Source organism: Rhinopithecus roxellana, chromosome 20, assembly GCF_007565055.1.
Source record: "Rhinopithecus roxellana isolate Shanxi Qingling chromosome 20, ASM756505v1, whole genome shotgun sequence".
NCBI classification, from domain to species: Eukaryota; Metazoa; Chordata; class Mammalia; order Primates; family Cercopithecidae; genus Rhinopithecus; species Rhinopithecus roxellana.
Window position 1 is genome coordinate 73,807,280 of NC_044568.1, and position 27,628 is coordinate 73,834,907.

Sequence of the window (27,628 nt, forward strand, 5' to 3'; positions counted from 1 at the left end):
ATAGCTGATGTCTGGATCCTTGGTCAGCCGGCCTGCCTGCCCGTAGCAGGAATCCTCTTCGTAATTTCCCACCCCGAGCCCTCACTCTGCTCCTAGGCTATGTATTGGGAGTTGGCTCTCTCCCCACTGTTGCAAGTGTCATGAATTTCCATTATAACAAGTGTCAGAATAATTTTTTTCTTCAACACCTGAATTGGGGTAAGACGATCATTATTGGGTTGCCAACATCTTTCAGGGACATTTTTTTTTTTTTTTTGAGACGGAATCTCGCTTTGTCACCCAGGCTGGAGTGCGGTGGTGCGATCTCAGCTCACTGCAAGCTCCGCCTCCCGGGTTCACGCCATTCTCCTGCCTCAGCCTCCCGTACAGCTGGGACTACAGGCGCCCGCCACCACACCCGGCTAATCTTTTGTATTTTTAGTAGAGACGGGGTTTCACCATGTTAGCCAGGATGGTCTCGATCTCCTGACCTCGTGATCCGCCCGTCTCAGCCTCCCAAAGTGCTGGGATTACAGGCGTGAGCCACCGCGCCCGGCCCTCAGTGACTTTAACCAGTCAGCCAAACAATGCTAACAAATAAAGGTCAATTTTTCCCTCTGCTACTAATTAAATACCAAAACTGCTTTGAAAACTGTGTGGCTATTTAACTTCAGCGGATGGGATGACTTGCTGGAGTCCTTTCCCTCGCTCTGCCCGACCCCAAGCCATTTCTCCTAGAATTTCACAAGCTCTTATGTCTCTGCTTGTCCTCTCTTACCACTGCCACCAGCTCCAAGCTTGAGTTCCGAGGCTGTGTGCGGTTCGGGCACCTCCAGGATGCGCTCGCCCTCCGAGGGCTGGTTTTCATGATTGGCAGGGGAGAGACCGAGTGAACTCAAACGACCTGCAGGACAAACAGCACCCGTCAGAGAGAAATGTCAGTGAGAGAACCATGATTTTTTAAGGGGGGAGAGAATGGGTGCTTACTTACTTTTCATGTCATTTTTTAACACTACAATTCTCTTATGACCATGTCCTTTTATCCAGACCACCTGCACACAAGACATACTACTGGTTAAGCAGTGGAAAAGGAGGGGACAGAAGCCCTAACATTCAGGAAGAGTGTGACCTACGGTGCCTGCCTTAGGCCAGAATTTAGGAGCTGAGTTACTGCCAAGAAGCATGTTTCTCTACTCTCTCCTTAGCTTTTAAAGCAACAGAAGCAGCTGACAGAAACATGCCCCCATAAAAAGCAGAGTAGTTCAAAAACCATGAGACACAGTTTCAGAAATATTCTTTATAATTCTTAAAAAGACTGTCTTCCAAACACTAGTCTTGGCATATAAATTAAGGTAGTTCTCCCATGAGAGTTCTTGCCATTTTTTTTGCAGAAACACCACCTAAAAGAATTAAGAGCAATCTCTCAGACCCTTTAAACTAAGTTCATGATCAGAATCATAAAGTCCTCTCCCTGATGGTGCCACTCTCCATCTCAGCCAAGCAGAGTGGTAGTAGTAGAGCTGGGCTCCCAGGCCCCCGACATGTGCACCCCGTGGCCAGGTCACTGATGGCAGCTCCCAGGCGAGTTTTGCCTGGGTCCTTGCTACTTGCTCTATTCTACTATTTTCACTTGGCTCAATCCCTCCATCCAGCACTGACCCAGACCTCTGCAGTGGCCAGGATCCTAGCCCAGTTCCCTCCTCCATGCCTGCTTCTCTCTGCTCTACCATGGACAGCGCCACTGGGTGCTTTTCAAACGCAAACCTGGGCTCCAGCTCTCTCCAACACAGTCCTCCCTCCTTACCTGGAGGAGCCACATCCTCCCTAACCGAGCTCTCGGCTCCCTGTTAGGCTCTCCACACTCCATGCCACTTGTCACATCCCTGCATCTGCTCATGCCATCATCCCCTCTGCCCAGAATGCTCTCTCCCCTCCTTGTCACGTGGTTCCCTTAGGCACATCCTTGTAGGTTCCGTACCAGACTCCCCAGGCTTGGGAAGTGGGCCCTGACACGGCCTTCCTCAACGCGCCCACTGAGTAGGGGGCTCCTGGCCATCACTGCGCTGACCACCCTGACTAGCTGCCCGCTTGGGGATCCTGACTCTCCCATTACCCAACACCTTTCTGAGGTTAGAGCCTGAAACTTACTCACCTGGCATACAGGGATTTAATAAAGGTTTACAGAAAGAATCAAGGAGAAATGCTAAAATCATTTACTTTAGACCAACAGTATGTTTTGAAAGGATCAATTCAAAATGCCTGCCGTTCCGTTATTCTGGCAGCATTTTATTTTTCTGTTCAGGAGAGTTAGCCTGTGGCTCAGCTCTTCAGAAGATGCTCTCCCAGAAGTTGTGCCCACCTGTGGAATTGCTCCCAAGAGCTCCTCCACGCTGTTGTGGCCATAGGTCTTGGGCTGCAGAGTTTCTCCGACATACTTGGTATAGGCCATGGAAAACTCATGAAGGAAAATCTGCTGGTAGTGGTAAGTATGAAGTAAAGAGCGCACGTTCTTTGCAAACAAATACAGACTTGTGAGCTTCACACATTCTTCCATCTTATCATTAGTGAAAACCTGGGTAAAAAGAAAAAGTAGCATTAGAAATGTCAGTGACTGGCCCTGCCCCCTGGAAAGTGAGGGCCTCCCACTGAGGGAAAAGGCCCAGAGGTGAAGACGAAGAAGAAGGCAAAGAAGAAGATGAAGATGAAGAAGGAGACGACAAAGACGAAGACGACAATGAAGACGACGAAGACAAACACGACAAAGACAAAAAAGACAAAGATGAAGACGACACAGGCAACAAAGATGAAGACAAAGACTAAGAAGATGAAGACAAAGACAACGAAGATGACGAATTAGACACAGATGAACAAGATGAAGAGACACAAAAGATGAAGAAGAAAGGAGGAGGAGGAAGGAGAACGGAAGGAAGGAAGGAGGGAGGGAAGGAGGGAGAGAGGAAAAAAGGAAGTGGGGAAGGAAAAGGAGGAGCGTCAAGGATTTCCTCCAAGAGAAGGCTATAGCCTCCAGCAAACTTCAGTTCTATTTGTAAGTCGAAGGCTGCAGTGGTCTGAAGAGATTGTGTGAGCAGGGAAGAAATCAGGGGAGGCAAACCATGGCGGCAAATCACTGTACACACAGTGGACACTGAGGCCATTAAACCACCTCTCAAACCAGTTTTCCAAGAAACACTGTGATGGAGGATGATGCTAGCATTATTTAAGAACACATCAAACGTAACAAGAAACAAAAACAAAACCCTTGTGTATGCAGGGTAAGGAAGCAGATTTCTTTACCATAAACCTTTTCAGAGTGTTTAACATGCTCTGGAGTCGCCAAGAGAAAGGATATTCCCAATCTTAGCTAGCCAGGGAAAGTCCTTTGTCCTGGAACATCCATTAACACCTATCCAGAACTGGTGTTCTTAGGATAGATATTAACAGAGTTTAGAAAACGTTGGATGTATATCCTTTCATTATTTAATGATCAGTCCCGTAGTTAGATGATGATGGCATAACATTCTTCTTTTAAATTGCTGGGGCTCATTTGTTAGTATCTTATTTAGGATCATTTTCTCTTCAGGGACTATCTTATGTTTTTGGTATTAAACTTATTTTGGCTTCATAAAAATAAGTGGTAAGCTTTCCTTTTTTTTCTTTTTCAGCAACCTAGCACAGTATTTTTTTTTTTCTAGGAGATGGGTTCTTGCTATGTTGCCCAGGCTGGCCTCAAACTCCTACTCCTGGGCTCAACTGATTCTCTAGTCTCAGCCTCCTTAGTAGCTGGCATTATAGATGTGTACCACCTCGCCTGGTCCAGAATGATTTTTTTTTTTTTTTTTTTTTTGAGACGGAGTCTCACTCTGTCGCCCAGGCTGGAGTGCAGTGGCCAGATCTCGGCTCACTGCAAGCTCCGCCTCCCAAGTTTACGCCATTCTCCTGCCTCAGCCTCCCGAGTAGCTGGGACTACAGGCGCCCGCCACCTCGCCCGGCTAGTTTTTTTGTATTTTTTTAGTAGAGACGGGGTTTCACCGTGTTAGCCAGGATGGTCTTGATCTCCTGACCTCATGATCCGCCCGTCTCAGCCTCCCAAAGTGCTGGGATTACAGGCTTGAGCCACCACGCCCGGCTCAGAATGATTTTTTAAAAGGTAGATTTATCTGTTCTTCCAGGGTTGGTTAAAATTCCACTGTTGGCCGGGCGCGGTGGCTCAAGCCTGTAATCCCAGCACTTTGGGAGGCCGAGACGGGCGGATCACGAGGTCAGGAGATCGAGACCATCCTGGCTAACACGGTGAAACCCCGTCTCTACTAAAAATACAAAAACTAGCCGGGCGAGGTGGCGGGCGCCTGTAGTCCCAGCTACTCGGGAGGCTGAGGCAGGAGAATGGCGTAAACCCGGGAGGCGGAGCTTGCAGTGAGCTGAGATCTGGCCACTGCACTCCAGTCTGGGCGACAGAGCGAGACTCCACCTCAAAAAAAAAAAAAAAATTCCACTGTTATCTCACTTGGTCCTGATGCCTTTTTCAGTGGTAAATTTCAGGGATCTTTTATAGTCTCTTTTATGGTAACTGGTCTAATTTTTAACTTCTTGAGCGAGTTTTGGCGACTAATTTTTTCCAGAATTTCATTTATTTACTCTAGGTTTTTGTATCTGTTGCCTGAGAATTGCATGCAGTAGTCTCTTAAGATTCTCCCAATCTTGGAGCACCATTCTTGAAAGGCTGCCTGCGGACTGGCTGGGCAACCTTCCTTTCTGCCCTTGCCTCACTCAACTCTCACTTCAAGTCACCACATAAACCATCTCACTCAGAAAGATAAACAGTAGCAAAATCCATCCTGGAACAGGACAAACACACGCTAGTGCCAGGATGAGGAGACCAGGCTTTCAATGGCTTTTGCCACCCATTTAGGCAGGGCTGCTTCACTGCCTGAGGTCTCAGCGTGTTCATCTATGAAATGGTCTCTCAGGTCCCTTCCAGCTCCACACACTCTAATCTAGACCAGCAGGTAATCCGGAAATGGACAATCGATAGTTTACAATATTTCTTTTTTTTTTTTTTTTTTTTTTTTTTGAGACGGAGTCTTGCTCTGCCACCCAGGCTGGAGTGCAGTGGCCGGATCTCAGCTCACTGCAAGCTCCACCTCCCGGGTTTACGCCATTCTCCTGCCTCAGCCTCCCGAGTAGCTGGGACTACAGGCGCCCGCCTCATCGCCCGGCTAGTTTTTTTTTTTGTATTTTTAAGTAGAGACAGGGTTTCACCGTATTAGCCAGGATGGTCTTGATCTCCTGACCTCGTGATCCGCCCGTCTCGGCCTCCCAAAGTGCTGGGATTACAGGCTTGAGCCACCGCGCCCGGCCAGTTTACAATATTTCTAAAGAGCCATTAACGTGCGTACCTCAACCAAGTATGGCAGGCTCTTGAGCAGTTCAGTCAAGGTCATGAATCCATATTCACAGGGGTTAAGGGGAGTGTTGTGGGTACTTTCGTAATGTCTCTTGAGCTCCTCAACAGAAAGATGGGTGGTTCCTTCCCAAGACATCAACAATACCAGCAACTGGGCAGTGAGAGATCGTAGAGACTTTCGGTTGATCAGCTGAATCTGTCTGCCAGATTCTATATCGGCAACCTGGGGAAAATGAGAATTCATGCTTTCAGAACTCCAGAGAGATAACCTTGGTTATACCCAACTCGGCTCACTTCATTTTGGTTAAGGAGACCAACAGATGAAAAATCTGATTTTTTTTCTCCTACACTGAAATAAAGCAAGTGGGTTTGTTTTTAGCTTCTTTGGGACACCAGACCAACACAGAAGCAGAAATTGTCCTCCCCCTGCTGGTCCATAAGTGAAAACTCTCATCAAGGTAATAATGGAGGAGGAAATTGCATCATTCTCTTTATTTTTCATTCATTCTTTCCAAATCCCACTGTAAGAAGGAGACAGGCTGGCCAGCTGACGGCCAGTGGTCCAAGCTTGTGAAGTGTGGGTTGCTGTGCTCGAAGGCGGAGTAGGGGATGGGGAGGCTAAACTACAAGCAACACTCACATGGCTTCTGTGCAGACCCAACTTGCCCATGTGCGTCCCCAGGGCAGGCTGGGGAGGTGAGAGAGGGTCTACTTTCACTACAAGGTAAGTTGCATTTTTCTAGTCTGCTATTACTAACCACAAAGCTGGTATTTTCATCTGACTAGTACCTGTCCACTCCTCAATTATTTCAGATTCTCAAGGAGATAAAGGGTTTAAGTGGCTAAATGCATTGACAGGGAAACCTCACAAAACAGAGACTGTCATGTGGGAACCAAACACCATGTGAAGAAACACGCATCTGGTGACTGAGCCAGCAGGCCTTGGGTGGCGGGGGTGAGTCGGTGGACTGAGCCTTTCCTGGCAAAAAAACCAGGCAGAGCTTTGGCACGCGTGCGGCTCCGGCACTGCTCTCACAAACCAGCGCTCATCCAGACAGCCTGTTTACCCCCTTTATCTGGTTTTCCTGCCAGGGCCAAAGGTCTCGGCAGGGCTAAGTCATCGTAAGTTGGCACTCTTTGGACCGTGGATTCTGAGAGGCAGAGAGAGGTGGGTGGCATTGAGGAGCCATCCCAAGGTCAGGACATCTTTATCTGGTTCTGCCATGTGCCCAGAGCAAAGGCAGGAGGGAGGCTGGCAGGCTCCCACCCCACTTACCATGGTTATGGGACCGTACAGATTTCCTGCTCAGAAGCGAGTTTCATCAACCGACACCATTCTAGGGAATCCCAGTCATGGTAGCTACCCGGACCCCCACCACCACTACGGCCGCTTAGGAAAGAAAGCAAACCAGAGCCTGCTCCTCTGGTACGACTTTGATCCCTCCCTTGATTCTCAATCCCAGCCATGCATTAGAATCCCCCGGGGAGCTTTGACAAACACCAACGCTCACAGTGCACCTGGACTAATTCTGTGAGAATCTCAGAGGGAGGGTTGGAGAAGCTCCCAGGAGATGCAGTGGGCAGCCAGGGAGGCATCACGGAGCCTCTCTCAGCTCTCCCCATCCTTGTTGCTCACACCCCAGCTGCCCGCCCATCACACTCACCCAGCAAAGCCCTGGGGTCTTCCTATCCACCTGAGCCCACCCCTTTCATCATCCTGCCAACTGAACACCAAGGGACCTGTCCCACACCACAGCCTTATGGCCTTTCAATGCCTTGCGTGTCATCTCCAACGACATCCTCTTCTGTTCAATTTCACTGCAGACACCCGTCTCCAGGGTCACAGTGCAAACCTGTCATTACCCCATCCAACATAAATCACTCAAACCTCCTGAGCATCCCACTTGTAAAAGCAAGTCGGGAGCTGCTGTTGGGGTGAGAGTGCAGAAAGAGACTCTACCCGCTCAACTCCTCCCCTTCTCAAACCTCAGCAGTAATACTGCCTCCTATCTGCTGACAATTCGCCAGCCCCCTCCCTTGCTTCACTCTCCTCTTTTGTCATCCTGCCACTGACATTCTTGTCAATGTTTAAATTCCCTCATCCCATGCCTTTTCCTGGCGCCCACTGGTAAACTCCCACCTTGAATCCGACCACCTGCTTTCCCTGAGCCGACACCTGCACAGCCACACCCCAACTGCTGCTCTCTGAGAGTCTACGGTGCCAATGTGCACGGAGCTCGCGATACCCCTGCAGCCCACATGACATCCAGATCAAGCCATTCTCCAATCACCATGACAACTGCGGACCTTCTCCCCGCTCCTACCTCCTGAGCCCTGCCTCTCCTCTCTCTCTAAGCACAGATCAGTCCCTCTCTCTGGTGGAAAATCACTCTTGGAAGAAGACTCCCTTCTATTCCTGATGACAAACATCAGACCTGCCCAGGCCTGCCCCCAGCCTATTGCCCTGTATGCTTCCTTCTTCCTCTGTGTGCTAGTTTCCCAGTCTCCCACACCTCAAGGCCCTCCCGTCTTAGCCCTTCTCACCCTTGTATGTTCATCTTCTCTCTCTAGACAGATCCACATCAATGGCTTTCAGACTTGCTCAAGTTTTTCCAGGTAGGAAAACCAACAGCCCAAATCCTCCCTTGCTCCCTCAGCCCCACAGCCTCTAGCTGCTGCCCCAGCCCTCCATCTTCACAAGCAGACAAACCAGGTTGCTGTGCAGATGACCTGGGCCATTTTCTCACCTCTCCTCACTCCTCACCCCACTCCCAGGTGGGTTCTGTCTGCACAATCGACGCTGCCACTGACCTGGCCGGCGGCACCGACTCTCCCCACTGAGCTAAACCCGGAGGTCAGGCAGTCCCTCTCTGACCTGCCTTCCTATGATGCTGCTGGCCATTCCTCTGTCTTGGCTCAGGGATGTTCCGCTCTCCTGGTGTGCTTCCTGCTCTCTCACCTCCTCCTCTAACCAACCAGTACCTAAGGAGAGCTCTGAGCCGTCCTACCTCTGCCAAGGTAAGGACTTCTTCTTCCCTGCAGTCCAATACATTCAGAAACATAGTGGGGGCCAGGTGCGGTGGCTCATGCCTGTAATCCCAGCACTCTGGGAGGCTGAGGCGGGCGGATTATCTGAGGCCAGGAGTTCGAGACCAGACTGGTCAGCATGGTGAAACCCTGTCTCTACTAAAAATACAACAACTAGTTGGGCATGGTGGCGGGCGCCTGTAATCCCAGCTACTCGGAAGGCTGAGGCAGGAGAATCGCTTGAACCTGGGAGGTGGAGGTTGCAGTGAGCCAAGATCGCACTATTGCGCTCCAGCTTGGGCCACAGAGCAAGATTCCATCTCCAAAAAACACCTCACAGTGGGAAGGAAAAGGAGAATGAACCCATTCTGGCTGTTTACGGAATTACATGACACAGAAATGTGTGCAGCTAGTAATGGGACTGTAACTGAGGGTGCCGTCCTTCATGCTTCCCTTTCCATTCCTTCCTCCTGGCAGTGACTTCTCCTGGTCCTGTGGGGGAGGGGGCGGAAAACTGGCAGCTGCTCTGCCTAGGATGGGGAGGGTCAGTGCAGTCCAGGGCAGGAAACAGGATGAGCTGCCCTTTCTACTACAGCTCTGCCAGCGACAAAGGCCACTCTGCACCCGCGCTGGCTCCTAAGCCTACTCCTAAATGGGTGAGAATGTGGAGAGACAAGACACTGTGTGATTACAGCTCCCAAGAACATCACAGGCAAAGCTCTCACTGGAAGGAGTTGAGCTCAGGCCAGCAGTGCTGAGGCGGCTGCACCTGATGACCGAACCCTGGGGTGAAGAGTGACCTCATCAGTTCACAAAGGCGTAGCTTTGGCAAGACCATTCAGAAACACACAAGAGGAAGACCAAAACTAAACTTCCAAACCAAGGCTTCTCCTATTACGTAATTAGCACTAATGACACAAAATAAGTTGTAAGGCTGTGACAATTAAGTAGTTCAAGGTGTAAATACAGAAACGCTACAGCACATGCAAATGTACTAATGAGAATTAGGACACTACAAGCTTTATCCCATGACGAGGGGGAAAAAAAACATTTACCTTCACGACATGGCAGAGTTTCTGAGTTAAAGCCGAAATGGAACTGACATCATAGTCTTGGAGACGAAATGTATAACCAAAAGTTTTAGCATATTCTGTAAGGAGATCTGTCATCATAAGGCAGTTATCTTTTTGGGACCGAAGGAGTTTAACAAACTGGGCAGCTAGAGCTTTGAACCGCTCTACCTCTGTCAAAGTAAGGATCTTTTCTTCTCCACATTCCAATACCTTCGAAAACACACAGCGGGAGGAAAGGGAGAATAAACAAATCACAGTCGTTTACAGAATAGCAAAAAAATGTGTGCAACTAGTAATGAAGAAACAAGTTAGCATTACTGAATGGGTATAGAGTTTCAGTTCTGTGAGATGAAAAAGTTCAGAAGATTGCTTGCACAACAATGTGAATGTGCTGACCACTACTGGACAATAAATAAAAAAACAGTTACAATGCTAACTTCTGTGTTATGTGTATTTTGCCACAATAAAACAATTTTTAAAAAGCATTTTAGTAAAAAAAAAAAATTAATAAAATCAACAGAAATTTGGTTTAACTTAGCAACAGCTTAACAGCTTAGCACTGATGTTACCTCATGTACTCAGCCCTACCTTCAACATGAAGGTTTTGAGAAGTATAAAACTAATGAACAAATATTCAGTGTAAGAAATCAGCCAGGTGTGGTGGCTCACGCCTGTAATCCCAGCACTTTGGGAGGCTGAGGCTGGCGGATCAACTGAGGTCAGGAGCTCAAGACCAGCCTGGCCAATATGGTGAAATCCCTCTCTACTAAAAATACAAAAATTAGCTGGACACAGTGGTGGGCACCTGTAATCCCAGCTACTTGGGAGGCTGAGGCAAGTGAATTGCTTGAACCCGCAGGCGGAGGTTATAGTGAGCTGAGATAGCGCCACTGCACTACAGCCTGGGCGACAAGAGAGAAACTCCGTCTCAAAACAAAAAAACAAAAAAAACCAAATCAACCTACTTAACCCTTTTTTCAATAATTACCCTAAGACAAGTTTGAATAATTCTTTATTGAAGGAAAAAGCCAAATTTATCTAAAAATACTAATGAGTCAGTAATATGGCTTCTCTGATTGGAACAGCTTAGATTTTCATCCTCTTTCATAACTCCCTACTTCCCAGGAAAACAGGTCTTGAATGTGAAAAAAAATTTCCAATATGTTGTCCAGAAAAACACTTTATAAAATTAGAATTTCTTCACTCACTTGTAAAGTATCAGGTATGGCTTCAAAAAGCTCAAGTAGTTTGGTAAACCCATAGTATGCAAGTTTGCACTGCCGGCCGAAGTGGTGATGGTAAGAGGGAATAAATTTATTAAAGGGCATCCGGAAATGGGGTTGGTGACGCAGCAAATCAACGACATCCTTGGAGAACTGTTTTGTCCTTTCTATTTCATCCTGAGTGCGTTCTTTAAAAAAAACAAAAAACATAAAATCAGTTTTTTTCTACCCATTTGTGTTCAACATCCATACTAGAGTAAATCCTTTTGGGAATTTATAAGTGATATCATTCTTGCATTCCAAACATACACAACCTAAAACACATACACTCTTCCGTCTTTGCAAGTGGTTCTCAAACATGTTCCAGGGTAGAAGACCAGGAAGTCATGATACTATTTTATTATGAAATGCATATATATTCATCTTATAAGCTAGAAACAGGTCATCTTACAAGCTAGAAACAATTTTCTAGCCCCTGCCCCGTATCTATTAAAATGACACACACTCAGGTCCCTGTACTTAAGCAAGTACTCTAGAAATTATTCCTATGAAATCACACTTCTGAATATCCCCATTATTTTTTGTTTACTCATCTGATCTTCAGTTAAAACTTGCTAGCAGAAAAGAGAATCAGGCTTCAAAAGTTGAACAAAAAGATGAGGAAAAGCTTAAGCTGAGATTGTTTCTATTAATTTTTAAGTGAGAACTGGAAAAATACTGGCATTACTAACTTTGGCCCTGGAATTCTATGATTTCGTGGACATCAGTGTTCTGCAGGAGCACAGTTTAAGAACCAGATAACAGAAGGAGTATATGACCATACAGTCACCCCTTGGTGTTCTCAAGGGATTGGTTCCAGGACCCTGCTTGGATACCAAAATCCGCCACCTACTCAAGTCCTGCGGTCCGACCCGCGGAACCTGCAGACATGAAGAGTTGGCCCTTGGTATCCATGGGCTTCGCATCCCTCAATCACTGTACTTTCTACCCGTAAGTGGACCTGTGCAGTTCTGATCTCAACTGTAACTATTAAAATTTGAAAGGCAAAACAAAACATCCATTTGAGTTGTCTTCCCTTCTCAAGTGTGCACAGTAAATAAAGTAGCTCAGAGTTCAACAGAAGAGCGAAGCAACAGGCACGGTGACAGGTTCTCAACTGGATGACTACGGCTCACACAGCCACAGCCGGGCTGCAGGAGGCATTTGAGCAAAGTGCTGATGATGTCTGTTTTTCCCCTTAGAGTCAATTCTAAAAAGCCAGCCTGCTCTTCTTCTTGAGAATAGCTTCATCTGCTTTGAAGAACACAGAATCCAAACAGCAGCAGTTTTCACACTGTGCTTTCTGCGGAATCTTCAGGAAGCATCGAGAGGGAGGGAAAACCACATCTTCCATGCCACACTATTTTAAAATAACAGGAGGTAGACAATATCCTTCTAGCAATTGTAAGTCACATACCTCTTTTGGGAATACAAATCACCATTTCATTATCTTGTTGGGACAAGCAGATGGTTGTGTCTGGAATCTCTGATACGATGTCAATCAACTCACAAACACCATATTCAGTGACATCCCAGTCCTTTGAGAAACACCTAGGTTTTAACAACAGAAGTGGATACGGAATGAGTAGTATCATCGGTAAAAGTACTACACGTTTTCCAAAAGAATGCTTAATAGAAATATTAGATAACGATTTAGAATTTGGGAGAAGATAAAAGTGTCTTAAAATATTTGCTTTCACTTCTGTTCAACTCACCAGTGATAAGCCTGTGAGAATTCTCTCACAATGACCTGTTTGCTGGCCTGGGATTTCAGAAGTTTCAGTAAATCCTGAGTAAAGCGTTTCACCTGGGCCCTGTGGGTAAGGGTCAGCAGACGTTTGGAGCCCATTCCAAGAATCTGCAAAGCAAATGGTTTATTTATACACATAAGACCTCAGCAGACAGCGACTTCCTTGCTGCTGGCTCACCCTCTCTTGGTAATAGCCTCAGAGAATGACTCCCTTCATGTAGAATGTGTGCAATTTGAAATACATCTGAATGAACAAAATGTAGTTGGTCAAAAGGAACAAACGTCCAACCTCCTGAAACTCATTGTTTTTGGCCTGGCACACCCTCTCCCAAATAGTCGCTGAGTATAGAAATGAAAAGTGTAATCTTTTGAAAAGAAAAGTCGTGAGTACAGAAATGAAAACTGTATTGGTTGTCCAGACAAATTGGTCTGCAAGTTTTTCAAGCCATTTTTAGTGAGTGGGAAGCTGTTAAAACGCTGTGAGTTAACTGCAAAGTCCTCATAGGATCCAGTGCTACACTCTAGCCCAGTAACTAGTCTCCAAGTAGTTACATTTAGAAGAAAGGTTAAGCCCTTGACTCTCACATAGGCACCAACATACAACTACGTGGCTATTCACGGCAGCTTCCTCGTAATCATGAACAATTCTGGAGAAAGCTGTGCTGGGATGAAGGTGTACAGAACTTAGAGGGAAAATCCTCCTCAGTCCTCCAAGGAGTTCCTCTAAAACCGGAAACTAGTAGCTTTCTGAAAAATTGAGAAGCCGCCTTTGTGTGTTACTCCTTCCCTCTAAAGAAAGCTTTTAGAGGATGTTCTGCCCAGAACTGACTTCTTAGGAATTAACTATTACTGTTTCTTTGATGGAGGCAGCCAAAGCCATGGAGGAATATTCCTGCCTGTAAACAAGTAATCCTGTGACACGTCTTACCTGCAACACATGAGGCACTGCTTCTAATAATTCAATCAGCTTGGAGTATCCGTAGTCTGACACTCGGCACTGCTTTGCAAAATGATGGTGATAGGATGGGATGAAATGACTGATGGGTATGACACAAGATGGCTGGCTTTTCAGCAAGTCAATCACTTCTCTACTGAACTGGATCAGCTGGGGGTTACCTACAGGACTCTTCGAACGCAGAAGCCAAGGGTCTAGAGGAAAAACAACATGTATTAGACAGAAAGCACGGATTTCACCAGCTGAAAGGAAGGGAAATGGCCCTGTAGTCCTTGGCTTGAGTTCGATCACGGGGAAGCAGACGAAACCAAGTACAGTAGCTGCTTTACATCTCAGTTTCTATATTCAGGTCTCACAGTCCAATAACTAGCTAGCCTAACTTATTCATGGGCTGTCAAATGCTATCCCACTACTCCTCAAAGTTAAGTACCAAAGTAAAGCAGAGTCTACTATAGTTTTATAGAAGTGAAAGTACACAAGAAGCTCCCAGTTTAGAAACTAGTAATATTTTCAAGATCCATCTGAAACTTGGTCATGGGGAACACACTTTCCCACAAAGTTATAAATGATCATCAGGTAGGTAGCCCAGAAGAGCAAAATTAATCCACAGTGGAGCTGAAAATGTTACCCAGAAAACCACAGAAAGTAACAATGTTGTAAAATTAGCATGACATAAAAGGGTGTAAGAAACAGGTTTTTGTATCATCTTGACTGCTTATACCTATTAAAAATGTATAAGTAATCAGATGGAAATCTTTATAGAAAGGTGGAGAGGCTTGCTGGGTATGGTGGCTCACGCCTGTCATCCCAGCACTTTGGGAGGCTGAGGCGGGCGGATCACGAGGTCAGGAGATCGAGACCATCCTGGCTAACACAATGAAACCCTGTTTCTACTAAAAATACAAAAAATCAGCTGGGCATGGTGGTGAGCACCTGTAATCCCAGCTACTCAGGAGGCTGAGGAAGGAGAATGGCGTGAACCCGGGAGGCGGAGCTTGCAGTGAGCCGAGATCATGCCACTGCACTCCAGCCTGGGCGACAGAGCGAGGTTCCGTCTCAAAAAAAACAAATAAATAAAAATTTTTAAAAAGGTGGAGGCTTGTGGGCTCATGGCTTAGAAGTAAGGAGGAGCAGCATAATCTATGGCCCCTGAGGAGTCTAAGACAGAAGGAAACGAAAGGAGGTGTCCCATAAGAAACCCGAGTAGAAACATTCCTAAGAGCAGGCTGACTCAGAGAGAATTCCTTGGTTATCCTCACCTTTTTTCCTGTAGGGTAAGGGAGGTGAGAGAAGGAAAAGAAGTGTTGGGGACAAAGAGAAGGAAGTGTGTGTGTATATACAGGAAAGCAACAATGTTAAATATTGTTCACAGGCAGCAGCCTTAGACATCTGCAACTCAGGACATGCCCGTAACTCTGACAGTCACCCAAGTCTAGGTCCAAATAGTTTGGTCTTTTACATTTAAATTTATTTTCACATTTATCAAAGTCCAAAATGTGGACCAAAATGACTTTCAAAGGTAAATCTGCATTAAGTGGTATTTCCTTCAAATACCTGAAACTTTTTTTGTTTTTTTTTGAGACGGAGTCTCGCTCTGTCGCCCAGGCTGGAGTGCAGTGGCCGGATCTCAGCTCACTGCAAGCTCCGCCTCCCGGGTTTATGCCATTCTCCTGCCTCAGCCTCCCGAGTAGCTGGGACTACAGGCGCCCGCCACCTCGCCCGGCTAATTTTTTGTATTTTTTAGTAGAGACGAGGTTTCACCGGGTTAGCCAGGATGGTCTCGATCTCCTGACCTCGTGATCTGCCCGTCTCGGCCTCCCAAAGTGCTGGGATTACAGGCTTGAGCCACCGCGCCCGGCCTTTTTTTTTTTTTTTGAAGACAGAGTTTCAGCTGGGCGTGGGGGTTCACGTCTGTAATCCCAGCACTTTGAGAGGCCAAAGCAGGCAGATCACGAGGTCAGGAGATCGAGACCATCCTGGCTAACATGGTGAAATCCCGTCTCTACTAAAAATACAAAAAAATTAGCCAGTCATGGTGGTAGGCACCTGTAGTTCCAGCTACTCGGGAGGCTGAGGCAGGAGAATGGTGTGAACCTGGGAGGCAGAGGTTGCAGTGAGTCGAGATCGCACCACTACACTCCAGCCTGGGTGAGAGTGAGACTCCATCTCAAACAAAGAGAAGGCTGGGCGCAGTGGCTCACGCCTGTAATCCCAGCACTTTGGGAGGCTAAGGTGGGCGGATCATGAGGTCAGGAGATCGAGACCATCCTGGCTAACAAGGTGAAACCCCATCTCTACTAAAAATACAGAAAAAAAAAGTTCGTCGGGCGTGGTGGCAGGCAACTATAGTCCCAGCTACTCAGGAGGCTGAGGCAGGAGAATCACCTGAACCCGGGAGGCGGAGGTGGCAGTGAGCCGAGATCACACCACTGCACTCCAGTCAGGCGACAAAGCAAGACTCCGTCTCAAAAAAATAAATAAAAAATAAAACAAAGTCTAGTTCTGCCAACCCCTCAAGCATTTTAGAAGGAGTTTTCAAAAGATCAAAGGACACATCCACGGTGTTTTTACACTTGGCAAACTGTGCTGCTGTTTAAAATAAAAGCCAATAGCCTCCTCTGGTCTCACAGTGGACAGGTGGTAGCTCTAGGATAAAATACCTGACACCTACCAGTGTTGGGAGGTGGGGGCTTGTTGTGAATCCATTTAACCACTTTGATGCCATTCTGAGCAGTGGCAATGTTTACACCTGGAACACAGGTGATGAAGTGTTCTAAGGGAACACCTCCTTGGTTTTCTTGCACTACTTCTAGATCGCCAAACTCTGCAGTGTAACAATCTGGAAAGCTGAAACAGGAAAAAACGAAAAAACAAAAAGGAAAGGTTAAATTAAACTAACAGAAAAGGAAGCGCTTGCTAAACAGAAGGCTTTGGTTTAATGTACGTGTTAATCATTTGTCTATTCGAATGCCCACCACCAGGTTTGAAGGTTAAAATTAAGGACCCAGGGAGGCAGGCATTGTGGCACTGGCCTCTTTGATGCAGTCTGATGGCATTTTCTGGGTACTTTTCCACGAGGGGGGTTAAAAATAAGGCAACTGGGCTCCAAGTCAGTTAGCACGTCTACTTCCACATCAGCAGGGGCATGCAGGCCACTAAGTCCTGTGTCGGCCTTTGTATTAAGTCTACTGTTGTGGCTCATGGAGTGGTTAAATGAACTTCTGAGGAATCCTCTTGTCTCACAAGTCTTGAAATGTATGCATATTTGAAGCTGTGTACTCTCAACACTTGTGGAGATTTCGACGGCAGCACTTATGATACATCTCCCCGCTGTGGGAAGAAACTGCTCTTCTCACGTTTACGTTTCTAAAATGTAGCGCAAACACATATTTTCTTGTTGAAGTACTGAGTGAATGGATCCCATTTCAGATATAGAGTCACGTGTTGCTTCGTGACGGGGGGATGTACTAAAGAATGTGTTGCTGGGCGATTCTGTCATCTGAGATCATCAGGTGCACTCACAAGCCTAGATGCTGCGGCCCACTGCATACCTAGGCTGGTGCAGCCCACGGTTCCTGAGCTACACATCTGGACAGGCTGATACTGTACTGCACACTGAACAATTATAACACAATGGTATTCGTGTATCTAATCATCGAAAGGTATGGTGAAAATATGTGATTATAATCTTATGGGACCACTGTCCTACATACAGTCCATGGTTGGCCCAAAGGTCGTTGTGTGGTGCATGACTGTACTTTGAAGGCTAAACACATGAGGATGAAGCATCGTATAGTACCTATTTGCAAAGAGGTGTGGGCAGAAAGGGCAGGCTTCCTATAAAAAGGAGAACTAGGGCATTATATCAACAAAGGCTTTGAGATGGTTCACCTCAATAAAGGCACGGTGCCCTCGTGGGTCTGGAGAAGACTGTGAACCTGGGGCGCAAATGTCTTCAAAGAAAGAATCACAAAAGGAATCTTGTAAGAGTCTGGATCAAATTCATGTTCGCTGAAGAAAAGAGAACACAATAGGAAGCTGACATTCCGCAGGGGTCTAAGATGTTCACAAGGTCATCCGAGCATTCCACAATCTTATAGAAAAGAATTATTTCTAAAGGAAAACGAATGGCATACCTGAAATCCTTATTGGAACAATGCTGTCTACAGACAGGCTCGTGATATTCTAACTCTTCAAATATAATTGGGCTGCAATTCGTGGAGGAGCCGTCGTGTGACTGGGAAGACCCTAAGGGGCTCTGGCGGGCCTGACTACTGGGTAGGAGACACACCAGCCGTCCGTTTCCTTGTTCACGGATTGCAACCGTGTCTGTTAATTTATATAGATCTGACACATTCAACTTGTGTCCAAATCTAAAAGCAAGAAAAGAGAGATGCTGACTTAGAAGGTTTTTCTTTGATTATACAGAAACACCCATCCTGTTTAAATAAAGAGCAATAACCAAGGATGGTTCCTCCATCTCTTCAAAGGTAAAACTGGAATAATTCCACTACAAATTCATTCACTAGCGAACCAGTGATGCTTGGTACTCCTGAGTCATCTCTGGCTCCGTCCATGACAATGCTCACATCATTTGGAAGCCACCCCTAGCCCCTGCCCAGTTTCTGTAAGTAACCTCACCGAATTCTCTGAGTTGGAAACCTCTCTCCATGCAGCTCCCCTCACTTCCAATTCTCTGTATTACTTCTCACCATCCCCACTCTCCTCTCTCAGAAGAATACGTGCTTTCTGTGACCCTCTCACCTCTCCTATGCCTCAACTGCGTGACCCACACACCCTGTGACACTGGACTCCCCAGTTTTCCTCCTGACCTGTATCTTTCCTACTTGGAACTTAAAGGCACTGGCCCTGGAGGCTGGCAGATTTGAGTTCACATCCTGACTCCACTTCAACCTGTGTGACCTTAGTTAAGTTCCATAACCAATCAGGGCCTCACTTTCTCCATCTGTAAAATGGGGTGATGACAGCGCCTATCTCACAGGGTCGATGTGAGGATTAAGTGTGGTTACGCCTGGACAGAACCTGGCTCATAGTAAGTGCTCAGTAAGTGTTCCCTGGTCTTCTCACTGCCTGACGAGTGGTTTCTTCCCAGTGTCCTACATGTACTCAGATTCCCATCTACCAAACCAGCCCCTGGTCCTCTTCCACCTCCCAGAGAGACACACTCGCCCTTGTACTCTCACTCTCAGTCTTGCACTCTCCTCTGTCCCTGTAATGGAAACATCCAGCTGCTCAGGAGCTGCTTCTGCTGTGTTACCCGCAAGTCTCTCAGCCCCTTCCCTCCTGAATTTTAGCCACAAGACTCTGTAGCAATGACTCAAAAGTGATCAGTGGCCTCTGCCTCATCCCCACACCTCATGCACTTCCTCATGGCCTTGGATCCCCCCATTCCTGATGTGCTCTCTGGGCACACATCCTGGGTGCTCGTCCACATCCCTGGCCCTGGTGGCACTCCATCCATTCCTGCCCTCTATTTCTCCTTCCCCCTCCCAACCTTATCTGCCCTCCAGTCTGTCCCAATCATCTTAAAGGCAAATGACTGCTCTATCTTCAGAGCCTGCTTCTCTCCCAAAGAAGCCCCTCGATGTGCAGAAGACTACGTGAACTCTCTACCCAGCTACTCCAACGGCCCCCTAAAACCTGCATGTCCAAAACCAAGACCAAAAACTTGCTGTACCTCCTGGCCATGCTTTATTTCCCTATTTCCAGTTTAACTGTGCAACCATCATCCCAGTCACACAAAGCGAAACACTCAGAATCAAAACGATCCCTTCCTTTTACCTTGCTGGCTACGTAAAACTAGTTACTCTGGCCACATGTGGCGGCTTGTGCCTGTAATTCCAGCACTTTGGGAGGCCGAGGTGGGAGAACCGCTTGAGGCCAGGAGTTCAAGACCAGCTTGGGCAACGTAGCAAAACCCCCTCACTACAAAAATAAAAAAATATTAACTGGGCAGGATGGCGGGTGCCTGTGGTCCCACCTACTCAAAAGGCTGAGATGGGAGGATCATCTGAGTCCAGGAGTTTGAGGCTGTAGTGAGCTAGGGTCGTGCCACTGCACTATAGCCTGGGTGACAGAGTGAGACCCTGTCCCAAAAAAAATTTTTTTAATAAAAAGAAATTAGTTACCCACTCCAGTTTCAATGACATTTGACATTTCTGTAACATCGAGTTCTGTCCCAACAGTGTCTGCTCCGAATTTGGACTGATGTAGCCCTTTCCTCTCTGCCTCCTTCTCTCCCCTGTCCGTGCCCTCTCAGACACCACTGCTATGAGAAGAGTCTTCCTGCAGCATGGTTCCCGTCACCACACCTTTCCCCTCCCCTCCTTCCTCCAGCACTTCAGTGGCTCCCTATTACCCATGGGATAATGGTCAAGTTCCTTGTTCTTCCCCTCCTCAGTGTTCTCAAAGCCTTTCTTCCTCCTTTCCAATCAGTTTTCTTCACTGTCCATGAGGATTCATGGGCATTTTCTCTTACCACTAGACATAAGCTCCTCAGGTACAAGACCTAAGTCTTGTCCAGTTTTGCTTTCTCTGCAGTGCCTAGGTCTTGCACTCACTAGTCCTTGCTAAGCATCTACTATGGGCTGGGTGCTTAGGATACAGTATGAGGGCAGAGCCAGTCCCTGCTGTCCTGGAGCTCATAGTCTAGTGCTTAAAAATGTTCATCCAATAAATACTAAAACTTGGCCAGGCACAGTGGCTCACACCTGTAATCCTAGCACTTTGGGAGGCTGAAGTGGGCAGATCACTTGAGGTCAGGAGTTTAAGACCAGCCTGGCTAACATGGCAAAACCCTGTCTCTACTAAAAATACAAACACTCAGCAAGGCTTGGTGGCACATGCCTGTAGTCCTGGCTACTCGGGAGGCTGAGGCACAAGAATCACTTGAACTTGGGAGGCAGAGGTTGCAGTGAGCTGACACTGCGCCACTGCACTCTAGCCTGGGCAACAGAGCGAGCGAGACTCTGTCTCCAAAAAAATTGAAAAAAAAAAAAAACCTAACACTAGTCAATTAGGGGAAAAATAAGCACAGCATTGAGGACCAAAAGTCTAACTTTGCTAAAAATAAAAGACGTTTTAAAACTGTCTGCTAAACATTCATTGACGTGTAAATCTGAATGCTAGTGTCTCTGTCTCCTCTCCTCTACCAGGCTGAAGCTCCTCAAGACTCATTACCATGGTTTTGTGCGCATAAGTCACCCATCAGTACTGACTGGACAAGGGAAAAATATACTTAACTTACTTTTTTTCATAGATATCTGTAAATTTAAACAGAGGCAGGCAACAGGCAGGGGCATCCTGAAGAACAGACATTGTTTCTGCACTGTAAGACAGAAGTTTGATTAGGGAACAGACCATTGCCTCCGTATTACAAGTTGTATAAACAGAGTTCATAAAATTAACACAGTGCATATGCAAAATAAATTTACCGACTGCTGGTATGTCAGAATTTATTTTCCAGAAAAATCTAAAGAAAGGATTTTAGGGACAAGGCAATGAAAGAAGATAACGTTACACACTAGAATTGGTATCAATCACAAGGTTTTCCACACCAGTGGAGCAGAAAGGCATGATTAACTCAGAGCAAAAGGGAGAAGAGCTTAAATATCTCCTGCCATACTGCAGTTTGTTAGATACATGCGACTGACGTTCCCATAGATAAGGATACACAACTGAATACAACATAATCTCAACTATGGTTTTAAAACACCAAGAGGTACCAAAAAACACTCAAAAGGAAAAAACCCAAATAAAACAAAAAGAAAATGCCAAACTGTTAAGCGCAATTGACTTTGAGCCATACGACTGTGGATGTTTTTTTTTTCCCGTGCTTCTTTTATGTTTCTAAACTTTCCAAATTTTCTTCAATAAGCATCATTTTTTATTCTAAGAACAACAATAATAAAAAACCATAACTTGTAATTTAAGTAACAGTGAAGTACAAGTTAGAGAAAAGATCTCTGATCATCCAAGGAGACATTCAGGAGTGGGTCCTGTTTTACCAGTCTCCCCGAAACAGGGAGACCCAAAGAAGTATCACGTCTTACTATGAGTAAAACCATCACCAGATGCTTGAGACCGATACAGTCTTAAGGCAGACTTACGGGGCTGGGTATCTATTTGACACTAAGGACATGTCTGCAAATGGAGAGCTTGAAGATTTGTAATCTAGTCTTTAGACACAAATCTACCTTCTACTAAGATCTGAAGGTAACACTTCAGACTTTTCAGGTTTATAAACTTTTATTGTAGGGGCCTACTATTTTTAGAACCTGTTTAAACATGCTGCATATTATTTTACTTCCAAGTGCCTGTCAAATTTAAGCTGTATTCCACCTTTGATTAATGACTTAGACAAGAGTCAAATGGCTTGTTTTTAACTCTATCAATCTAGAATAAGCATTATTCCACATGCAGTCATCACAAGAGGGGTGGGAATGTGAGCGAATCTATTTTTATTATTTCTAAAACTGTTTCTGGGTCAAATGTTATTTCCTGAAATAAACAGCTTGTTTCTTACCTCAGTAAAGAGAGTGATTTGCTGGCAGCCCCGGTGGCAAGTGAGACCAGGATCTTTTTGCTGCCAATTTTGTATCTGTGGAGGCTATTCACTGCACCAATCGCATCTTGTAAGTTTTCCATTTGCACAACAGCTTTGAGCTGATAATCTGTATGGGGACTGAGCTCAACACTTTTCACCTACAACAGGAAAAGGGAAAACTGAACGCTATTCCCGCCCAGAACCCTGTCGTCTTAAAACTGAAGGTGAACCATGAAGGAACACGTTTGTGGACTGCAGTGCTTCCATGAAGGAATATGTCTGAACTCTGCTCTTCTGCTGACCAGGATGTAAGTAAGCGAGCATGGGATGACCTTCAGAGATGTCACACTGGCCCGGCCTGTGTGCTCTGGCACACACAGGTTTCCAAGGCAGGCTCAGAGGCCAACACATGGGAAGAGTCTCTGGGGTCTTTTCCAGACTCTACAAAACCCAGGGCATGGCCATTTTTAAGAATCTACTAAAAAGGTGCATTTTTAGCAAAACTGCACCTAAAAATGGTGTCAAATATAATAAGACATAAACAAGACCAGCCAACATTTTAGAATCCTACCTGTATTTCAGCAGGAAGAGCTAACTAAAATCCATCAATGTTTTACTTATCAAATTGCCTTTTTTTTTTTTTTCCTTCTGAGACAGTCTCACTCTGTCGCCCAGGCCAGAAAGCAGTGGCATGATCTCAGCTCAATGCAACCTCTGCTTCCCGTGTTTAAGTGATTCTCCTGCCTCAGCCTCCTAAGTAGCTGCGACTACAGGCATGCACCACCACGCCCGGCTAAGTTTTTTTTTTTTTTTTAAGTAGAGACGGGGTTTCACTCGCCAGGCTGATCTGAAACTCCTGATCTCAGGTGATCTGCCCACCTCAGCCTCCCAAAGTGCTGGGATTACAGGCATGAGCCACCACACCTGGCCACAAATTGCCATTTCAATTTCTGCTTAAGACAGGAGCTTCTCACTGTTAGGTGTCTTGCTCTCTGGGGCTATACTGTAAAAACTGGATTTATAGCACCACTCTGAGCAGACCAAAGGGAAAAGGAAGGAGGAGTTCAAACTTGTTCAGTCACACTTCTATCCTGGCTGTGGTTATGTATATCAAATTAGGTCCTCTTGACTAGAAACTCCATCAAAGAGTATAACAAAGCAAGCACAAGAGGGAAAAAGTTACCTTGCCATGCCTGGCAAATGCTTCCTGCAGCAGCTGCTGCAGCTCCTTCCGGGATAATCTGTAGTCTATGTTGCTGACTTGGACATCAGCACCATTTGCAAATGGGTCTGGGCAGTTGGCTCCGCTGCTTGAATTTGCAATGTTGAAAGCAAGCGGGGATGCTCTGTTTAAAAGGTTTGGAGACATACTCCTGCTTAAAACACACACATTGAGATTATTTTAAAAACTGTTCTGTATATTTAGATTTCATCATTTACGCTTTGTCTGAAACTATATACAGAAGCAGCTTTCCCACAATACAACCAAACCAAACATTTGGTTTTCAAATGTGTTTTTAATCTTTTTTTTTTTTCTGAGACAGAGTCTCGCTCTGTCACCCAGACTGGAGTGCAAAGGCACCATCTTGGCTTATTGCAACCTCCACCTCCTGGGTTCAAGCAATTCTCCTGTCTCCGCCTCCCCAACAGCTGGGACTACAGGCATGCACCACTACACCTAGCTAATTTTTTGAATTTTTGGTAGAGATGGGGTTTCCCCATGTTAGCCAGGCTGGTCTTAAACTCCTGACCTCAAGTGATCCACCTGCCTCAGCCTCCCAAAGGGCTGGGATTACAGGGATGAGCCACTGTGCCCAGCTGTGTTTTTAATCCTAAATACACACTGACTTCAGACATTGTCAAAAGTACTATCTACTGACCCCTAATTACCGCCAATCAACATCAAATATTCTTCCTTTGGGTTAAAGCTAAAGGCAGGAATTAGAGGCAGTCCTGATGAATTAACCCTCTGCTTTGTGCATTATCCTTAGAAAATCAGCCTGTGATACCAATTTAAGGTGTTTAACTTTCTCGGTGGCTCTGAAAGAGTTCAAAGTTCTTGCTCGCATGTTGCAGTTCTTTCTGCACATAAGGAAAACTTTTATGTGGCTTTTTAGAAGTAATTTTATATATCCATAGTCACTTTTTCTTTTTTTTTGAGACGGAGTCTCGCTCTGTCACCCAGGCTGGAGTGCAGTCATGCGATCTCAGCTCACTGCAAGCTCTACCTCCCGGGTTTGCACCATTCTCCTGCCTCAGCCTCCTGAGTAGCTGGGACTACAGGAGCTCGCCACCACATCTGGCTAATTTTTTTGTATTTTTAGTACAGATAGGGTTTCACCATGTTAGCCAGGATGGTCTTGATCTCCTGACCTTGTGATCCGCCTGCCTTGGCCTCCCAAAATGCTGGGATTACAGGAGTGAGCCACTGTGCTCGGCTGATCCACAGTCACTTTCTACAGTGATCTGCCACCAACTCAGCAGAACAAACACAATGCTAAAAAGAGCTCATGGGAATGCAACACACCCTTATGGCTTCTCTGTCTCCCAAGCCTCAAGAATTCCTTAGTGTGAGAGATAGTGATAGATAATTACCATAGTTTACAGAAAACTTTGCTTCTCAAACAGCTTCCTATACAGTACCATAGTAATAAGAACCACCAATGCATGGCTCTTTTGGGCTTTTTTCTCAACACAGTGAACATAGGGACATCTTAACATGCCTCCCAGCACTGGCCAGGGACTCTCCAATAGGCTTCTCTTTCTGACCTCTGTTTACCACAATTTCCAGATGGAGGAAGAAGAAATCGTGAAAGTATTGCCCCTAAATGTTAACGATGATTACCTGAGGAGAGGGGAACTGGCAGAAGAGGGATGGGAGACTTACTTTGTGCATTTCAGTACTATCTGAATTCTTTTCAACAAACATACTATTTCATAATCCTTCCTATTACATGTAACCACCCCCATGGGTCAAGAAGCCAGACTCACCTAGAAGACCAAGACTGAGATGCGAGCAGAGGACTGACTTGCCTGGATGCAACTAACTTGCTAAAAGCAGACGGGTAACTCACTTGGAATACAGTCTCCTCTTTATCTTTTTTCTCTACAGGAGAACTGGTAACACTTCGGGCACTGAGGTTCTCTTTTCTAACAGAAGAGGAAAATTGAACGGAAAAGGTCACATGTCTTCCTTCATATTCAAGAAGCAGCTATGAGAAAGAGTAGTTTCACATACTTCTGACTGGTTTTGTAAACAGGTTCTGCCACCCCTGAGTTTTTCAGCGTCGGCACTGCAGCACTTGAGTTACCGTGAGCGGGGACTACCAGCCTCAGATGACCTTGCTGCTGCTCACTGTTTCTATGACCAGTTTTTGACTCCATGCGGCACAGCTCCTTCAAAGACACAAGCACAGTGGGGTTTAAATTTTAAGTACCCAAGATTTGTTAGAGCCTTTACAGAAAACGATTGAGTCTGAGTATCATTTGAAACACTGAAATCAAAAACGGACACGCCAAAAGCAAGCGGGCACGTAAAACACAGAAACCAAACCTACCATAAACTTCAGAAAGCAAGAGGTATCAAAATTACCTGTAAACTTTTAACATTTGTATTTTTTGTAGTAGATCCAGAATTTGCCTGTGACCCTTTTCCAGGCGTGGCTTTGGCACTGGAAGATTGTTCACTTGCATCTTTGATGAGGCACAATTTTGGATTCTTAAGTTTTTTGGGAGACTTCACTTTATCAGCAATTGCATTTGAACTCTTTGTTTCACAGAGTTCTCTATTTTTTGGAGTAAACGACACAATGATCCTATTACCAAAGACATCTTCGTTTTCCATTCGCTTCTGAGCGCGCTCTGCACTATCTTGGTTTATGAAGCGGAGAATTGCACTGCAGCCTGTGATACTCAGCACTTTCCCACCACAATTATCGGACAGGCGTCTGAGCCTGTTGCTGACGCTCTTGCCATCTTTATTTGCTGGTAGGTTATAAACATAGAGCAGAGTGTGGCACTGCTAATACAGAGGAAAGAAGTGTTACATCAGGTTAACTCAAGGGCACACATTCAATTTCAAAATAAGAACAATGGGTGACCTCGAAACTTCAGTTAACAACTTTGGAGAGGAGGTGACAGTGATTTAGAGGGGAGAGGGTATATCATTTAGTGTTGACAAAGTAGCTGAATACTGTTTTCAATAACATGCTTTAGCTGGGCATGGTGGTGCATGCCTGCAGTCCCAGCTATTCTGGTGGGAGAATTAACCTGAGCCCAGGAAGACTGAGGCTGGAGTGACTGTGCCACTGCACTCCACTCTGACTGGCAGAGTGAGACACTGTCTCAAAAAATAAAAATAAAAAATAATATGCTAGGCACAGAAGTCTGTATACTGTATGATTCCACTTCTATAAAGTGTCCAGAAAATACAAATCTACAGAGACAGAAAGATTAGTAGTGCCTGGGAGTGGGGAAGGGGATTAACTATAAATTAGCATAACAGATCTTACTGAGGTGATGAAAATATTCTAAAACTGTACAATTCAATTTACTAAAACTTACTGTACACTTAAAAGAGCTGAATTTTGTACTATGTAAATCGTATCTTGATGAAGTTGTTTTTAAATGTCTATTTATTCTGCAGGTCCACTGAATAAGAATTTATAAAGTTAGAGCCAGAAGCTAAGCAGGGTTGGTCCTGGTTAGTTTTTGCATAGGAGAATGCCTGAGAATACTGGGTGCTATAGGCTTAAGTAAAAAAAAAAAATTTTTTTTAATACCCAACAACTTAGAGCCTGTTCAGCTACAACAGCAGGTTGCCAGTAGTCAGGCTGGAAGTTCTATTTGGCAGTGGGTAGTCATAATTCTTCCAGATAAATTGAAATTTATGTATTAAGAAGTAGAACTTTGCCTGGCACGGTGGCTTACGCCTGTTATCTCAGCACTCTGGGAGGCCAAAGCGGGTGATCACCTGAGGTCAGAAGTTCGAGGCGAGCCTGGCCAACGTAGTGAAACCCCCTCTCTACTAAAAACACAAAATTAGCCAGGTGTGGTGGCGGGCACCTGTAATCCCAGCTACTCGGGAGGCTGAGAAAGGAGGAGCAATTGAACCCAGGAGGCGGAAGCTGCAGTAAGCTGAGATCACGCCACAGCACTCCAGCCTGAGTGACAGAGTCTCAAAAAAAATTTTTTAAAAATAAGAATAAGAATAATATCTTAAAAAGCAGAACCATTAAAGCACCAGGAGAAAACTTAAGATAATTATATAAAGGGTTAAATCCAGAAACAATAAGAGAAATCACTAACAACAGGCAAAGGATGTGAACAATTTACAGAAGAAATGAAGAGCAAACAACAATAATCATAAAACGATATTTTGCACTGTGTTACATTTTAATTTAAAAGCCAATTATAAGATAATGCCGTTTTTCACTTACTGGCCTGGCAAACATTTAAAACAGATACTTTCATGACTGTAAATTAGTACCACCTTCCTGGAGGATGACACGTATCTTGATAGTAAAATTCTAACCCGGAACTTTTAAGCCTTGGAAATTACCCTATAGTATGTCAGCCCAGGAGCCTAAAGATATAAATTACCTTGCTGGAAA

At 45.5% G+C, this 27,628-nt stretch overlaps 1 protein-coding gene across 6 annotated transcripts in view; it reads right to left on the reverse strand.

Moving 5' to 3' along the window:
- The window catches only part of MARF1 (meiosis regulator and mRNA stability factor 1), a 48,598-nt gene that overhangs the window by 5,585 nt on the left and 15,385 nt on the right, over positions 1-27,628 (reverse strand). For 2 of the 6 annotated variants that reach the window (XM_010370914.1, XM_030924543.1), the window contains exons 8-25: positions 25,609-26,037; positions 25,255-25,412; positions 25,008-25,166; positions 23,200-23,392; positions 21,996-22,174; positions 20,718-20,798; positions 17,587-17,823; positions 17,342-17,461; positions 16,122-16,297; positions 13,424-13,644; positions 12,461-12,603; positions 12,163-12,296; positions 10,692-10,894; positions 9,466-9,693; positions 5,376-5,606; positions 2,339-2,551; positions 971-1,031; positions 758-883 (exon numbers count right to left, since the gene is read on the reverse strand). In XM_010370914.1, coding sequence (XP_010369216.1) covers positions 758-883; positions 971-1,031; positions 2,339-2,551; positions 5,376-5,606; positions 9,466-9,693; positions 10,692-10,894; positions 12,163-12,296; positions 12,461-12,603; positions 13,424-13,644; positions 16,122-16,297; positions 17,342-17,461; positions 17,587-17,823; positions 20,718-20,798; positions 21,996-22,174; positions 23,200-23,392; positions 25,008-25,166; positions 25,255-25,412; positions 25,609-26,037 — 3,292 coding nt within the window. Of the gene's footprint in view, positions 1-757; positions 884-970; positions 1,032-2,338; positions 2,552-4,455; positions 5,022-5,349; positions 5,607-9,465; positions 9,694-10,691; positions 10,895-12,162; positions 12,297-12,460; positions 12,604-13,423; positions 13,645-16,121; positions 16,298-17,341; positions 17,462-17,586; positions 17,824-20,717; positions 20,799-21,995; positions 22,175-23,199; positions 23,393-25,007; positions 25,167-25,254; positions 25,413-25,608; positions 26,038-27,628 lie in introns of those variants that run through there. The other 4 variants (XM_010370922.2, XM_010370928.2, XM_030924544.1 and 1 more) reach the window with 4 other exon arrangements.